The sequence below is a fragment of the Canis lupus genome, chromosome 12, assembly GCF_011100685.1.
Source record: "Canis lupus familiaris isolate Mischka breed German Shepherd chromosome 12, alternate assembly UU_Cfam_GSD_1.0, whole genome shotgun sequence".
NCBI classification, from domain to species: Eukaryota; Metazoa; Chordata; class Mammalia; order Carnivora; family Canidae; genus Canis; species Canis lupus.
Genome location: NC_049233.1, coordinates 60,085,907 through 60,104,164, shown reverse-complemented (window position 1 = coordinate 60,104,164; position 18,258 = coordinate 60,085,907). Strand labels below are relative to the sequence as shown.

The following is an 18,258-nucleotide window of genomic DNA, read 5'->3' as shown; positions in this document are numbered from 1 at the left end:
GGATCTACTGCATCTGTATTATCTGTTGTTTAATAAAGGAAATATTTGAAGCAAGGTGAAAAATACCTTTCATTCTGAGTATAAAGGGTGGATTTCCTAACCAGACTCTTTATATGACTAACTGCTTTCTCTATACTAATATACCTAGGTCAAAGGAAAATATAATAGAAAGAGGGAGAGAGAAAAGGTTTAGGGACAAATATGATCAAGTGCAAGTTTATCATGTACGAGATTTCTTCCTATTCCTCTGTCAGCCAAGAGCTATGGTTAGGAGATCCGGGATAAGGCCATTCTGTGTCCAGAATGCCGAACTTCAGGCTCATCTTTACTGTCAAACAAGAGTTCTCCCCTAATTCACATAAGCATGCTGTTTATGCCATTATGCTATAAACAATACTGCAACTGTTTGCAAGAGACCATAGATCATAAAACCATATCAAGACAAGTAAAGCCATATATGTCTTTCTTAATACTGCTTAAAAAAAAAAAAACACCTTAGAGCCTTTGTTAGGTACTTATTACATAATCTTTTCTTATACAATAAAGGTGAAGGGATATTTTAAAAAGCCATCACAAAAACAATCTGCTTTTAAATTTAACTTTAGAAAACAGATTCCAACAATTGTACAATACTCAATTTATTAGGAAATTTTGTGGTTAGCATGGTATTATTTTAGAACTTTGTGATCTTCCCTGAGAATGAAACACATATCTGAGAATTTTTTACTGTAATTTCTCTTTTTTTTTCCTGTAATCATTATGGAGGTAAAGATAAAAAATATACATAAATAAAAGGCCGTATTTATTTTGACAACAATAATAATGTGAATAAGTGATTTCTGTACAACATAAGGCACAGTCCTCATTCACAGGTGAAATCAAAATACTACATTTATTGTGAATTGATAACAAATATCCTAATACCATTTAAATTAGGAATGTAATTAAGTTCTGTAATTGAAACTTGGACATTTCGTCTACATTCGCACATCATGAACTTCTTTCACGGTAACAAAAGTTTAATTCCATATCAAAGTGGAGTTTTTTTTTATTAAAGTAAAGTAGATATTAATTATATAAATTTATTTGGCTTTAGAAGTTCAGTTTAGAACTTAAGCAGATTCTATTCAAGAAATTTTCTTTTAATCTGAGTTTTCAGTGTGTTGTTTTAAATTTAGCAATATTTATATAAGATTATTTTAATATTGAGAATTGAACAAGATAGTTCAGAGATAATCTGAAAATAATTTATTTTCATACTATATATTATTTACCAAGATATCTAATATTATTTATCACTTAATATAGGATATCTTATATTGTTTGTTATTTAATAAAATATATGTTAATTTGTCCATAAATGAAGATATTATACTTAATTTCTGAAACTGTATGAAACTATTATCACATCGTTGAATATGAGGCTGAAATAGAATTACCTTCAAATTCATTAATTTAATAACTAATAATAAAATATGACAGTAATACTCTAAAATTTAATAACACTAAAAAATGGCACACCAGCTATATGTTCTCAATAAGAATGATATGGATGTATTTATTATGTAAAAAATTAGTACAGGTTACGATTACACAGATGTTATGTTACTATTTTATTTGATGGTTTATCAAAGTGATAGTTAAAGAAATATTTTGAAAATTAGATGAGTGCATAAGCCACACAGCTTGCCTCTATTTGCAAATGTTCTTTTAAGCTAGAAGAGAATTCAGATGTTTCAGTATTTGCTTTTGAATGTAATCTCAGAAGATTTGGGCTCAGAAAATTAGTAATATCTAAAATTCCTAATATGAATTTGAGGTAATTCAATAGTTTCTACTTAAGGTCCCCTGGAAACTACATTAGACTTAATTCAGGTTGATTGATGCTTGCACAATTGCCTCAGAATGGTCTCAGGACATTTACCACTAGGTTTTGATTTTATCTTTCCCAGGAACTTTTGTTAATTTGATTAAGAAGGAGCAGGTATACCTGTAGACAGCAAGAAAAGCTTTTTCTATACTTTGGAGTATTTATTTTTCTGTCTTCCTTGTGGGCATGCTGTAGAGTTCTCCAGCCATTGAATTATTTAAACTGCAATCCTTGAACTCATTTCTCTGAATACATATAAAATAGGATGGTTTGTATTGGTCACTATAAAAGATTTGTAACTGATGCAAAGATGCTCAAAAATGAAAAGGCTATTTGGTTTTCACAAGATATGGAAAAGCCTGGAGCCGAAAGTTTATGAATTTCATACTCCAAATTCTCATTTTGGGGTAGAACTCTAAATTTCATATAAAAATTTTAACATGAGCTACCATACAGCTACAAATGCTATATGTATGTATGGTTCCAATACAAATTTTCAGCCATATGCAAATGATAACTGTCTGAAGGACTCATGTGTTAATATTAAAACAATTAGGTAGACAATTATAAATCTGCATTACATCCATATGTGAATATCAAAAATATCTGTGTATAACCACAAATAATCTACATATATAAAAATATACTACTTCTAGAAGTGATTTCATTCCTTGTTTTAATTGAATGAACTAAGCATTTGTTTTTTTTGTTTTTTTTTTTTAATTTCACTGCTAGGAACAAATGCATGATTTCATTGAAAAAAGAATAGGTTCAAGGAAAGATAAATATCTTTAGTGATAAATTTATCAGAAGAACCTATATATTTGAAAAAATAACCCTCTTATTTAATATTTAATTTTGATGATAGAACAAAAAATATTTGTAGTTATACATTATATTATTTTGTGAAAAAAATGAGAAATTTTATGTAGAAAATAATGGTAGTCTTTTTATACTTAAAAAAGCCTCCTTTTAAATTTTACCACTTTGGTTTTTTTATGACTGATTTATTAGTCCAAATTAGTAAAATATACTGTTTTGCTTCCTGGCTCAAGAGAAATCTTCAAAATGAGAAAACAATTTTTATGTCATGGTGATTTGGACTGCTTTTAGATTCTGATTAAAAAGAGTAAACTCTACCACACTTATAGCTTACTGACATAACCAGCATGCTTTCTGCCCAAAAAGGCAGCATAATATATTTTAATAAGTTATGTGACTCTTAAAAGTTCATTATTCTTTAGCACCCCAAGGGAAATAAAGAAAAAGAAAAGTAAAAATTATTGTGACTTTTGACAATTATTAGTTAGAAAAAGGAGGTAACAATTGCCAAAAAAATCACAAAAGTGAGCATGTTACCTGGCTATGACAAAGAGCACACAACTGACACCCAAGTAAGCCAGCAGAATATACATCCAGATATCAGGGGAGAGAGGATTCAGGAAGGAGAAGACGCCTGGGTTTGTACCATTGGGCTTGCGGTACAAAATACTTATTCCAAGTGTCATAAAGGGCTTGGAAAAGTCGATGACCTTCTCTCGAACATAGGTAATAGCCAGTGGAGCAACTGCAAGGTCAGCTTTCTGTAGAGAGAAACAGAAGAAAGGGGGAAAAATTGGTTCTAAGTCTCAAGAAAGAAGTCAGTATCCAAATTATACAAAACAAATACTTTACACTTGAGAATTGTCTCATGTAACTATTACATTAACATGTAGAGAATTCTTGATCCTGAATTGGAGGACCTGCTTTTTCTGCTACTCATTTCTATGTCCTTCTAGATTAGCAAACCAGAATTTATTGTACAGAGATAGAAAAAAAAATCGTACAGAATGAAAAACTGAAGAAACTATTCTACATTAGGACCTGAATTATTATGTTATGGAATCTTCTCATAATTGTTTTTAATCTCAACTTTAAAAAAGATTTAATATCAGTTCTGACTTTGTAAATACCTAGGTCAGATTCTAAATAGTAATCTAATAATATCTACTTCAAATTATGTAGCTGATAGTCATAAAACATGCTTTCTTGGTTTTAAAGCTGTAAAGTAGTTAAGAGATTTTAGTTTTTAAATAGTTAACATTTTGAAAATCATCTTTTAATGTGATTGTGTTTCCTGCCCCTGAGTTTTGTTTCTAACCCTCTAATTTGTTTTATATTATTTAATGAAAATCCTTAAAGCCTTGCCTAAATCGCATCAGGAAATGAGTTTTTCAATTTTCACAAAGTTGCTAATTTTCCACGGTAGCTTAAATATGTTACTAATGCTTTTCACTCATCATGTTATAACCATCTGTCAGGATGAACTTCAAATCCAATATATTAAGAGAAATAATTATAATATTTTAAAATAATAAACAGTTCTATTCCATATTGATAGGAAGCTGTATTTCTATATTCCTTTTATTTTCATAAACATACTCGGCTTTCATAGAATAAGTAAGAAGTGCTCCTTGTAGAGAGTTATAGAAAGATGTACAAAATAATGAAACTGGGCCTCCAGTTTCCCTACCCAAGAATTGTTGGGGAACTTCAAAAAGAAACTTCTCTAGAAGCTAACTTTGTTGACAATATTATTCTGGGTATGTGTGTGCATTTGTGTGTTGGGTGTGTGTGGAGAAAAGTGAGCAGTCAGATGCTTGAATAGAGTATCTTTGAATATCAATGGATAGGGAAAGATATTTCTCCAAAAATTAAGAAGGAAAAAAAAAACAGGTTTTAAGGGACCTGGAGAGGATATCATCATATTTCATATTCATAAATCAAAGAAAATATCAATTTTGCAATAATAATTACTAATGTCCTTTAAGCATCTGCTATGCAATAGGCACTGTGCTAAGAACTTTACATCAATTGTCACTTTTAATCCTTAGATAATTCTACCATTATCCCCATTTCAGTTAAGGAAACTGAATCCATGAGAAGTCAAAAACTTGTTTGCAGTCTTAGAGCTAATTGAGCATTGGAATTAGGACAATAAACCCCAAGCTTTTGGAATCTATCCCCAAAACTAACCATGACATGCACCTCAGAAGACAAAAATGGACTTATAGAGACATTCATTCATTCATTTATTACAGAGTTCATACAGATGGAAAGAGGAATACATAGAAGCAAGAACAGTGATTAAAATAGATCAGTCACTGAGATTTAAAAGGCCAGGTGAAGAGTTTAGGCAGATAGAATATTTTCCACAAAGAAGAGAAAGCATTTCCTCAAAGACAGAAGGGAAGGAAGTACAGATGGTTTGAAAAAACTAAGTTTGTTAGGGAAAGATTCTAGTAAAAATTGGACAACATGAAATGGTGGTTTGCTTCTGTTTAGGGGGTTGAATATACAGCACAGATTATCTATGTGCCACTTCACTTTGTAAACTCCCTCATTCTAGACACATGTAAAGCAAAATTTTACCACATGTAAAGCATATAATTGAATATGCTTTAAGCTGGTAAAATATTTTTAAATTCATAATAGATATCAATAAAATTTAGTGAACAATTCAAATAACATGTTAAGACAAAACCACTACATTATTCCAAAAAAAGTTGTTCAATAGGCATATATTAACATGACCGATTAGACATGCACCAAATTTTAAATATTTTATTCACTTATTTATTTTAGAAAGTGAGAGTATGCACATGCATGAATGGGGCAGAGAGAGAGGGAGAGGGGGAGGGAGAGGGAGAGAATCTCAAGCCAACCCCGTGCTAAGTGCAGAACCTGACACAACTCGATCTCACAACCCTGAGATCATGACCTGAGCCAAAACCAAGAGCAGGACACTAAACTGACTGAGCCACCAAGTGCCCTGACATACACTAAATTTTAAAATTTACTTAGCATTGCCTAAAATAAAATGTCTATTCCAAATATAAAATGGAAAAAGGATAAAACATTACACAGTAAAATACTTTCAATGATAAAAGAAATTAGACATTTGAAACAAAAGATAGAGACATTTTTAGACATTTTATTTAAAAAAATAAATATATAGGCAGACTGTGGTGCATCCATATGACAAAATATTATCCAACAATAAAAGGAAATAACTATCAAGTCATGAAAAGACATGGAAAAACCCTAAATGCCTATTACTAAGTGAACAATGCCAGTCTGAAAAGGCTACTTACATATGATATGATTCTGATTATATGACATTTTGGAAAAGGCAAAACTATACAGGCAATAAAAAGATCAGTAGTTACCCCCAAAAACTCAGGGAACAGAGTGACAAATAAATGGAACCAGAACATGTTTATGACAGTGAAACTACTCATAATGGTGAGTACATGACAAAGTACATTTACCAAAATCATAAAACTGTACAACACGAAGAGTGAATCCTAATGTAAACTATGGACTATAGCTAATGTCTTCATAATAGTTCAACTGTAACAAATATACTACACTGATGGAAACTGTTAATAAGGGAAATTGTAGGGGGTAGGGTAGAATGGGAGAAGGTTTAGAAACTCTACTTTCTGCACAATTTTTCTATAAACCTAAAACTGCTCTAAAAATATCCATTTTTTAATAGCAGGTTGTTTTAACCATATCCTCAGGAGTATGTTATGTTCATTAAATTAATTAGAACTTAGTTGTTACCATTAATAGCAAAACACACAAAACTTACCAAACATCAATTGTCAAAAATACCTTCTATTTACACACCAAATATATTTTTTAAATTCATTTTAAAATTTATAAATTAGGGAGGGGCAAGACGGCAGAAGAGTAGGGTCTCCAAATCACCTGTCCCCACCAAATTACCTAGAAAACCTTCAAATTATCCTGAAAATCTATGAATTCGGCCTGAGAATTAAAGAGAGACCAGCTGGAATGCAACAGTGAGAAGAGTTCGCGCTTCTATCAAGGTAGGAAGACGGGGAAAAAGAAGTAAAGAAACAAAGGCCTCCAAGGGGGAGGGGCCCTGCGAGGAGCCGGGCTGAGGCCGGGGCGAGTGTCCCCAGGACAGGAGAGCCCCGTCCCGGAGACGCAGGAGCTGCACCAACCTGCCTGGGCGGAATGGGGCTCGCGGGGAGGTGGAGCAGGACCCAGGAGGGCGGGGATGCCCTCGGGCTCTCGGGGACAGTAACAGACACCTGCGCCCCGGGAGATGCGCCGAGCTCCCTAAGGGCTGCAGCGCGCACCGCGGGACCCGGCGGGACCCGGAGCAGCTCGGAGGGGCTCGGGCGGCGGCTCCGCGGAGGGGGCTGCGCGGCCCCGGGAGCAGCTCGGCCGGGCTCGGGCAGAGGAAGAGGCTCCGTGCAGAGGGGCCTGCGCGGTTCCAGGAGCAGCTCGGAGGGGCTCGGGCGGCGGCTCCGCGGAGGGGGTTGCGTGGCCCGGGAGCGCGAATCCACCAGCGCAGGCTCCGGAGCACAGGGCGCCGGGACACAGCCCAGGATCCGGCCTACCCCAGGGACAGGCAGAGGCCGGGAGGGCCCAGGACAGCGAGGACGCTCCTGCCCCAGCTGAGCACATCAGCGGCCCCGCCCCGGAGCCTCCAGGCCCTGCAGACGGAGAGCTCCGGAGTTCCTGCGGGGGCTGACTCCAGGGCTCCAGAGCTGGCCCCGCCACTAGGGCTGTTGCTCCCGGGGCCTCACGGGGTAAACAACCCCCACTGAGCCCTGCACCAGGCAGGGGCACAGCAGCTCCCCCAACTGCTAACACCTGGAAATCAGCACAACAGGCCCCTCCCCCAGAACACCAGCTGGGGACAAGTTCCAGGGGAAGCCAAGGGACTTAAAGTACACAGAATCAGAAGATACTCCCCCGTGGTTCTTTTTTTCTTTTCTTTTCTTTTTTTTTTTGTTGTTGTTTTGTTTTGCTTTTTGATTTGTTTCCTTCCCCCACCCCCTTTTTTTCCTTTCTTTCTTTTTCTTTCTCTTTTTCTTCTTTTTTTTTCGTTTTTTTCTTCCTTTTTTTTTCCTCTTTCTCTTTTCTTTTCTTCTTTCTCTCCTCTCTTTTTCTCCTTTTCCCAATACAACCTGCTTTTGGCCACTCTGCACTGAGCAAAATGACTAGAAGGAAAACCTCACCTCAAAAGAAAGAATCAGAAACAGTCCTCTCTCCCACAGAGTTACAAAATCTGGATTACAATTCAATGTCAGAAAGCCAATTCAGAAGCACTATCATACAGCTACGGGTGGCTCTAGAAAAAAGCATAGGACTCAAGAGACTTCATGACTGCAGAATTTAGAGCTCATCAGGCAGAAATTAAAAATCAATTGAATGAGATGCAATCCAAACTAGAAGTCCTAACGACAAGGGTTGACGAGGTGGAAGAACAAGTGAGTGACATAGAAGACAAGTTGATGGCAAAGAGGGAAACTGAGGAAAAAAGAGACAAACAATTAAAAGACCATGAAGATAGATTAAGGGAAATAAACGACAGCCTGAGGAAGAAAAACTTATGTTTAATTGGGGTTCCCGAGGGCGCCGAAAGGGACAGAGGGCCAGAATATGTATTTGAACAAATTCTAGCTGAAAACTTTCCTAATCTGGGAAGGGAAACAGGCATTCAGATCCAGGAAATAGAGAGATCCCCCCCTAAAATCAATAAAAACCGTTCAACAGCTCGACATTTAATAGTGAACCTTGCAAATTCCAAAGATAAAGAGAATATCCTTAAAGCAGCAAGAGACAAGAAATCCCTGACTTTTATGGGGAGGAGTATTAGGGTAACAGCAGACCTCTCCACAGAGACCTGGCAGGCCAGAAAGGGCTGGCAGGATATATTTAGGGTCCTAAATGAGAAGAACATGCAACCAAGAATACTTTATCCAGCAAGGCTCCGTTCAAAATGGAAGGAGAGATAAAGAGCTTCCAAGACAGGCAGCAACTAAAAGAATATGTGACCTCCAAACCAGCTCTGCAAGAAATTTTAAGGGGGACTCCTAAAATTCCCCTTTAAGAAGAAGTTCAGTGGAACAATCCACAAAAACAAGGACTGAATAGATATCATGATGTCACTAAACTCATATCTCTCAATAGTAACTCTGAATGTGAACGGGCTTAATGACCCCATCAAAAGGCGCAGGGTTTCAGACTGGATAAAAAAGCAGGACCCATCTATTTGCTGTCTACAAGAGACTCATTTTAGACAGAAGGACACCTCCAGCCTGAAAATAAAAGGTTGGAGAACCATTTACCATTCGAATGGTCCTCAAAAGAAAGCAGGGGTAGCCATCCTCTCATCGAAAGATAAGTGGATAAAGAAGATGTGGTTTATGTATACAATGGAATATTCCTCAGCTATTAGAAATGACAAATACCCACCATTTGCTTCAACGTGGATGGAACTGGAGGGTATTATGCTGAGTGAAGTAAGTCAGTCGGAGAAGGACAAACATTATATGTTCTCATTCATTTGGGGAATATAAATAATAGTGAAAGGGAATATAAGGGAAGGGAGAAGAAATGTGTGGGGAATATCAGAAAGGGAGACAGAACGTAAAGACTGCTAACTCTGGGAAACGAACTAGGGGTGGTAGAATGGGAGGAGGGCGGGGGGTGGGAGTGACTGGGTGACGGGCACTGGGGGTTATTCTGTATGTTGGTAAATTGAACACCAATAAAAAAATAAAAATAAATAAAAATACACATTAAATATATATTAAATATATATGTGTATATATATAAAAAATAAAAATATAGGAAGAGGAAATTTTTTTTTGATGAAGATGTTTCAATATTGCCCCAAACATCTGGTATTTCTCCTTTGTAAAATTATGATCAGTAGGTCACTGTAAATGACAACAGGAATCACTTTACAGTGAACATTCTTCCCTATATGATAGTGATTTTTCCATATAAACATTTCAGAAGTTTTTAAAAATTAAAAAAAATAATAATAAAATAAAATTTATAAATTAAATTCATTAAACTGATTAACCTCCAGATCATCTCGCAGCAGTAAAAAACATTATTTATACATAATACCACTGACTATGAGTAAGATCTAACTTCATTACAAGTCTATTATTATTATTATTATTATTTTTTTTTTATGATAGTCACAGAGAGAGAGAGAGAGGCAGAGACACAGGCAGAGGGAGAAGCAGGCTCCATGCACCGGGAGCCCGACGTGGGATTCGATCCCGGGTCTCCAGGATCGCGCCCTGGGCCAAAGGCAGGCGCCAAACCGCTGCGCCACCCAGGGATCCCCATTACAAGTCTATTAATATAACAATTTTGAAATCTAATTAAATTAAGGCTGTATTAAAGATGTTTATAATGGCAGATGTGGTATGGTTCCATCAACTATCATGTTATTAAAGACTAAGTGGCTGGAAAAAAGGGTCTGATGGTGAATTGCATAATCCAAGAGCTTTTTATCTCTGTAGGTAAAGGCTATGATTTCATGAACATAGATTTAGTAATTGATATTTTAAGATTTTAAGTTTTTATTTAAATTCCAGTTAATGCACAGTGTCATATTAGTTTCAGGTGTACAATAGAGTGATCCAACACTTCCATACGACACTGAGTCCTCATCAGAAGTGCAGTCCTCATCCCCAGTGGTGTTTTATTTTTAATAATAAAATAATGTAATAAAGTAACCTCGCATTAGAAAAGCCAATGGTCAAAACTGTTTAAAAAAATCTATTTCAGCCCAAGAAAAATAAGTAAATAGACTGTCATGTGTCATATGAATAGCACAAAGGAAAAGAAGAGCTCATTTCCAACTGATCAGATCTGTGAAGGCTTAATCAAACGATTACACTGGTGTTGTGCTTTGAAGAGAGTCTATGATGACAAAGACTTGAATTGGGAGGGTGGCACCAGGAGCAAAAAAGAGATCTCATAGAAGTGGTTTAAATTAAACATGTCCATTATATGGCCAAGGCCAGATTTTTTGCTCATATCACTTCCATTAATCCATTAATCCTCACAGCAGTTCTACCACATTTATAAATGTCATTTTCTTTTTTACAGATGGAAAAAATCAGAATTCTGAGAGTTTAAGAAATGTGTGGTGCCAACGGTGACTTAACTACACTCACTTCCCAACATTTTTCTGTGCAAATTATGAGGAATTTCCTCATAATGATTTCTTCTGCTTTATTGCTTCTATATTTCCCTAACCAAAATTATCTTCCCTTTTCTCCACTATGCACATTCCCTAGGACACATCTCTGGTTCTTTTCCTCTTATGTAGCCCTCCTTGAACATTCCATACACATGGAATTCTCCCGAGTGAATTTTTTTATAGCACTTGTAACAGTAACTATAATTTATGTTATGCAATTTCTATTTTTTTTTCACATACAAGTCAACTAATATGAGAGACTTGAACATACATATTGTAATTGTGTTGTCTCTGTTTCTAGGACAGTGTAGGCACTTTGGAACCTGTGGGCATGCCCTCCAATCAAAGCATGTAGCTCAGAACTGAGAAGATGGTAAAGTACCCCACTCTGAAAATTTCTACAAAGATGCCTGGGCAGCAGCTATCTCATTAAAATGTCTTAATTTAATATTCTATGTGAAACTCTTCCAGATATTTTTACAATCATAATAATCACTGTAACATCCCTAGGGCATTGGACAAAATCTGACTCCAAGGAACTGCTTGGTAAATGTTTGCTAAAGACAGTTTTAACTTACTAAAATACAACTTAACTTACTAAAATTTTCAAATAAAAATCACTCTCAAAATTAACTTTTTAATTTCTAGTGAACTAACTCATCTAGGGGATAACAGAATAATTCTTTTTTATATTAGCTAAGAGCAATCCTTTGACCAACATTTTCATAGAATAATGATAACATTTATTGGTCTAATTTCCAATTACCTAATACAAAAATTAGATAACAAAGCATATCTTCATGAATGTTACAATGACTCCAAATTTGAACATGTTGAGAAAACCTTCTTTATGAAGTCCTAATATTCAAAGAATATAATGATATTTTTCTATAATACATGCTCTGGTCAATGAAACATCTTATGCATCCTTCTGGAAGGTCCTATAATTTGACAATGGAAAACCAGTTCCAAACACTTTTTATTTCCACAACTTTGTGAAGTGCTTAGGAAAATGGGTAAAATATAGTGGTAAGTGTATTTGAATAGACTGGAAATATGTTAACTGACATATTAAGCTAACTTAAGACATTTAAGCTAGTTAATTATAATATTAATTTTAATATTACTTATAAGTGACACCACACTCTCCTAAACTCTTCACAATGCATAATGTGAACACATCCTTTGCCTCTATGTGCACTTTTATGGAAACACAGTTCACTTTCTGTATACACGGCATACTACCTCCACCACTATCCACCTAGTCACACTGCCTTCTCTCTTACAGTGGCCTCCTAATTGATACCCTGCTTTCATTCTTGCCCAACTAGAGTATGTTCTTCATCCAAAGACAAGCTCTTGTTAAAACACCTACCTGATTATCACTTCTGGCTCAGAATTCACCAATGACTTGTAGCACACATAGAATAAAACCTAATCTTGGCCTACAAAGCACTGAGAGATGTCCCCTAATTATTGAATCAACATCAGTTCCTATCACTCTTCTGGTTTTAGTGGGTTCACTCTTGTTTCAACAACTATGGTCGCATGGCTGTTCTCATGTCTGTCAAAGCCTTTATATTTGTTTTCCTTTTGCTTGGAGAGCCTGTCCCGCCTATGTCTACATAGCTTATTCACTCACTTGAATGTTCTGATGTGTCTGTTCTCTTATCACTCAAAGTGGTCTTTGCTGACCACTCCATCTATCACTCCTTATCTCCTTACCATGTTTTCATCTTCTTCATAAAACTTTTTTTTTTCATAAAACTTATCATGACCTAAAATTATGTCATTTACAGTTGGCCTGCTTCCAGTAGAATGTATGCCTTTTTTGAGTAAGAAGTTTCTCCATTTGGTCCACTTCTGCATCTCCAGTGCTGCCTCCTACAGTGTCTGGGTCATTAAATACATTTAAATGATTGAGTGAATGCATAAAACTATCATTATTGCTAATTTTTTATGTTATTACATTATACAGTACTTCTCTAAACTTCTTTACAGAAGGAAATATTCCTGAAGTTTATCTTCTTACAACAGTGAGATTTTCCATGTGCGTGATTTCTATTTTTATATAACTAAAAAAATAACAAAAAACTGATAAAATATTTTATACTTCATATTTCCATGATAAACTGGTTATCAGTTATTATAATAAAGAAGTTATATCATACCATTAGGTTAGTTAGTACTCATTAGGTGGTGGTGAAGAAAAAAAAGTAATGAGATTAAAGTTACAAGTGAAAACCTAACTTCAAACTTTTATAAATTATGTATATTATGTGTAGTAAACAAATGAATATCTATTTGTAGGTTTACAAAAACATAACTTTATATTTTAGAAATATGTCTTCAGCTACTTTTTACCAAATCAGGTAATAAGCACATAGTACACAGTTTAAAGTGGGCAATTGATTTATAAAATCCAGAGATTTCTTTTACACATGAAAGGCCTGTAAAGGGACAATTAAGAAAGAATTAAACACAGATAGCAGTATTAAACACAAGCCACAGCTGTTACTTTATTAACAGTTAAGTAAGCCTGCTGACAATTTCAAATAATATAGACTACATCTACCAAGCTTGCCATTAATTCCAGAGTGAAAAATGAACTTCTCAACTGGTAATTTTTCAGAAGAGCCATGGCTCCAAAATATTTCTAGAGTTTGATGGATTTTTTGTGGGGGGAGTGAGTGTTGAAGGCGATTTAATTGTTTTTGTTTTGTGTGATGTTCTTTCCATTCAGTTCTAATTTTCTTGTGAACTCTCAACTGGATGGTTTACAAATACTAATATTTCTGTACTAGAATTATTACAATATTTTCCTTTCTCACTTTAACATTTCCACAGGATTCATTTGTCCTTTAATATACTTGTTTAATTAATTTAGCTTCCTTGAAAAAATTGGGTACACAGAAATTGAGGAGTGTTTTCCACATTGATAATTTCAAAAATAATCTGAAATCATTCATATCAATAATTCAAAGTGGAATTTAGTATATCTGTTATTCACGAGTAAAGCACTCAATGATGGTGTCATTGATAATATTCGTTCTTGTCGCTGACAATATTTGTTCTACATTTTGGGTATATAGCTTTCCTGATTTTAAAATAACTAATATCTTTCAAAATTACAATGTAAGTGAAAATACTTTATTGTGTCAAAGACAATCACTCAAATATGAAAAACATTCTAATACATTCTACAGTCCTTGTATTTATATATTTAAACATTCATAAAAGCAAAACAAGGAAAAATCCACAATATTATTCAAACTTAATGTTATTATATATTTCCCAAGACAAATAAGAATCTCTTGAAAAGAGAGAGAGAATGAATGGCTTCTTTGAAACAAATTTATATTAAAAGTTTCGAGACAGAAAACAGAAGCAACTCAAAATAGTATTTAAAATCTCATGTACTTCTTGAACCTATAAAACATTCACACAATTTCTTGTTACTATTGAAGGTATTATTTCACCTATAAATTTTCTCTTTTTTTTTTTCACCTATATATTTTCTGCTAAACCTTTTTTTCATTTCCCAGTTTACATGTTATGGGATCACAACCAGTGGACCAAGAAACAACTACTAGCACTAAGATGGATGACTATGAACTATAGGGAACCTTCCTGACGGAATTGTGAACATGTAATTCTGTTCTGTTAACTGTTCTCCAGTGGATAAGGGAGTAAGCACATTGAATTTAAAACAGAATCACGGTTTGTTTTAAAATAATAGGTAAATTACAATAGCTATACATAATCAATGATATAAAATGTTTTATTGTAATCATTTTATTTTAAAACTGGATGTTAATTAACTTCCATTAATTTTAGAATAATTTTAGAATCAATTTATTTTGAATATTTGTCACAATAACAAATATTCCTTGACAAACTATCACGATTCACTATGCACCAGGCCTGGGGCAAAGTACAGAACAAACGTATTTAGGACAGTCTCATTTCTCAGGTGCTCACCCATAGCATAGGGAATATTAATGATGAAAACAAGTAATTGGAATGGTCTAATAAGTATTTCAGGTGAAGTGTGCATAAGTTGAGCTATGTACAGTTGTGCTATAATTTTACTGGCTTGCCTACTTGTTGCTCTAAAGGATTAATACAAAATGACATTCATTATTAGAATTTATATTAATTTTACAAAACCCAGAGTTGAAATAGGACGTATACACACTTGTCATTAGTATTTTAAAAAGTGCAATGGATTCAAGAGGGAAAAATGATAGTATTGTAACCCATCCTATCACTTCTGATTATCTCTTCTTTATTACTAGATTTGTTTAAACTATGATTTAAAATTTAGAATAAATTTTTAATTTTAAAATTAAAGTGATCTTTAATCAATGTGAGAGTAATAGGAAGAGTCGAATGGTAACACATGTAAGCCATGTAAGTAAACTGGAAGGCACTCCTAGCTCAACCTCTTTTATTCCCTTTTCCAGTTAAAATACAAATAAACACTGATTTTCATAGATAGTCTCATTAGTCTCACCTAAAGGCATTTGTTACACTCACTTAAATACCATAGAAAATAAATTATAACAATATTTTCAGTATATCTTCTAATAGAATATGGATTCTTAACTTTTTACTCCATAGACTGTACCTTGATTTATAAATAGATTTACATCATATGCTGAATTACTAAGCAAACCTATCTTTGAACGGGTCAAATTAAAATATAAATTTACTTAAATCCCTACATTCAAAATCTATATCATATGCTCATCCTTAGAACATATTTGTATTTGTTAAATGGATAAACAATATACATGATAGAAAGAACTTTGTTTAATAAAATATTTATATTTATATAATGTCTGGCCATTATTGGTGTTCCATGTGGATATCTTTACAATTAATTCTTTAGAATACAAATATTTTGCAACATGTCTTCTTTGGTCCCCATGACTGATATAATTTCCTGAATCTGTACTATATAATAATTAAGTTTTGTAAAGGTTTAACTGTAATGATTTATTCAATATCTGTTAAAATTTTTGAGGTATGAAGGATCTGCCATCATTCTTAAATCATTCACTCACTAATTTATTAAACAATTTATTCAACAAATATTTTTTATTGAGTAATAGTTCTATAAAAGTTGCTGTTCTGGGGATCCCTGGGTGGCTCAGCGGTTTAGCGCCACCTTCAGTCCAGGGCCTGATCCTGGAGTCCTGGGATCAAGCCTCGGATCGAGTCCCAGATCGGGCTCCCTACATGGAGCCTGCTTCTCCCTCTGCCTATGTCTCTGCCATTCTCTCTCCCTCTGTGTCTCTCATGAATAAATAAACAAAATCTTAAAAAAAAAATAGTTGCTGTTCTGATGTTCATAGTACTGGCAGAGCCAGACAAAGTGAAGGACACTAAGCATGAAAAAATTAGAGGATATAATTTCAGGTAGTAGAGACTGTTAATGAGTGAAGGTAAAGCCTGGTGAGAGGATCAGAGTATGCCTAGGGAGAAAAGGAGGGCACTCTTTTTAATAAAACGGACCACTCCAAGATCCTGACATTTGAGTCCAGATTTCAGTCAAATCAGAGATCAAGCCCTACTGAGAGGGTCTGAGCAGAGTTCTCCTAGTGGAGGAGATTGTGAGTTACAAAGGCTCTGGGGTGGAAACAGGCCAGCTAGGCCAGAGGAGCAGTAAGCATGTCTGTAACCCTCCCCAGCTCCTCTCCCATTAATCATCCTGTTGATTCTCTCCAGAAAATCCCACTGATTATAGAAACATCACATGAAAAGACTCTCCAGCCATAAACAAAAGATATCAGATTTAGAAAAATTGTGTCATTGCACCTCTCATGTCATTCTCAGTGTGTTTTTCTACTAAAATAAAATACCATTTTGATTTATTCTATCTTCATTCTGTAAATGTGATCCCTATAAATTATGTTGTTCAAGTTCGACTGCAAGAAGACTACTTGTGGGCAGCCCTGGTGGTGCAGTGGTTTAGCACTGCCTGTGGCCCAGGGCGTGATCCTGGAGACTCAGGATCGAGTCCCATGTCAGGCTCTCTGCATGGAGCCTGCTTCTCCCTCTGCCTGTGTCTCTGCCTCTCTCTCTCTCTGTGTCTCTATGAATAAAAAATTTTAAAAAATCTTTTAAAAAGAAGAAAACTACTTGTGCCTTAGAATTTGTTAAAATACTTATTTAACTACCTATTAAAAGTTTAATCAAAACACTGATACCATGATGTTGTAATTCAGCATTATATAATAGTAAAAGAAAAAAAAAAGATTATATTGTGCACAATATTTCTGAACCTGACATGACCTTGTTCCTACAACACCTATGTGATCTCCTGCCTGTACAACAATCTCCCATTAATTAATAAGAACAACTTCATGCCTTTCTGTAAATATCACTGAGGAATAGCAATTTCCTTCTAGAATATTTGTTTTCTCCAGAAAATTCAGGTATAATAACTGAATTTAGACCACTTCCCCATGATTGTTAATAAAAATTGAGGTCATTCTCCTATTTGCTCATGAGATTTTAACAATATATCATTATCATGTATATAAGGATGCTTGGGTAACCTACAGGTAAATTTGAATATAAAGATTAAACAAAAAAATTGCAAAATAATAAACAAAAGTCTTTCTGATCCTAGGTGTTTGTAGTTGTAATAGTGTTTGATAATAGAAAACTGGATATAAATAATAATAAAAAGGTCTCTAAGAAAAATGTTAGAATATTCCATCTATTATTTCATCCAAACTGCCCTTCCTTCCTTCTTTTGCTCTTCCTCTCTCTTCTTTCTTCTAAAACCAGAGAAAAAATATATTTTTTTTACTTTTTAAAGAGCATTTACAATAAGATTAAGTGTCAAATAGCAGGATTTAATAGAAGGATTATATAGAAGGATTTAAGACAGAGATCATAAGCAAAAATTTTTTTCTATTGAATGGAAGTGGATCACCAATTCCAGCCTGCAAGAGCCTTAAATATATCCCTAACGTTTAACCCTGGAATGTCACACCTAGAATATTTAAGAATAATTCTAAGTTCGGAAACACACTAATATACAAAGGTATTCCCCCAAAATCACCTATAATCTGAAACTGGAAGTAGCCTACATGCCTCAAAAGGGAATGGCTAATAAATCAAGGTAAAACAATAAAGAATTACTATCCACTGTTAATAGAATTTTATGTCTCCACTAAAAAAGAATGGACACTGATAGTGTGAGCTAATCCAGAAACATACAATCTTAAACATGAATTCAACTGAATAAAAATATAACAAGAGGGGGAATTTACAGATTAAATGTGTTTTAGGATATATCGACCAGTCACAAAGAGAATTTTGAGATCCCAATTTAAAC

The 18,258-nt window shown here is 34.6% G+C and overlaps 1 protein-coding gene across 2 annotated transcripts in view; it reads right to left on the bottom strand.

Moving 5' to 3' along the window:
• GRIK2 (glutamate ionotropic receptor kainate type subunit 2) overlaps positions 1–18,258 on the bottom strand; it is a 1,061,838-nt gene that overhangs the window by 152,851 nt on the left and 890,729 nt on the right. For both annotated transcript variants that reach the window (XM_038554811.1, XM_038554812.1), the window contains one exon: positions 3,230–3,453. In XM_038554811.1, the coding sequence (XP_038410739.1) occupies positions 3,230–3,453 (224 nt within the window). The remainder of the gene's footprint in view (positions 1–3,229; positions 3,454–18,258) is intronic.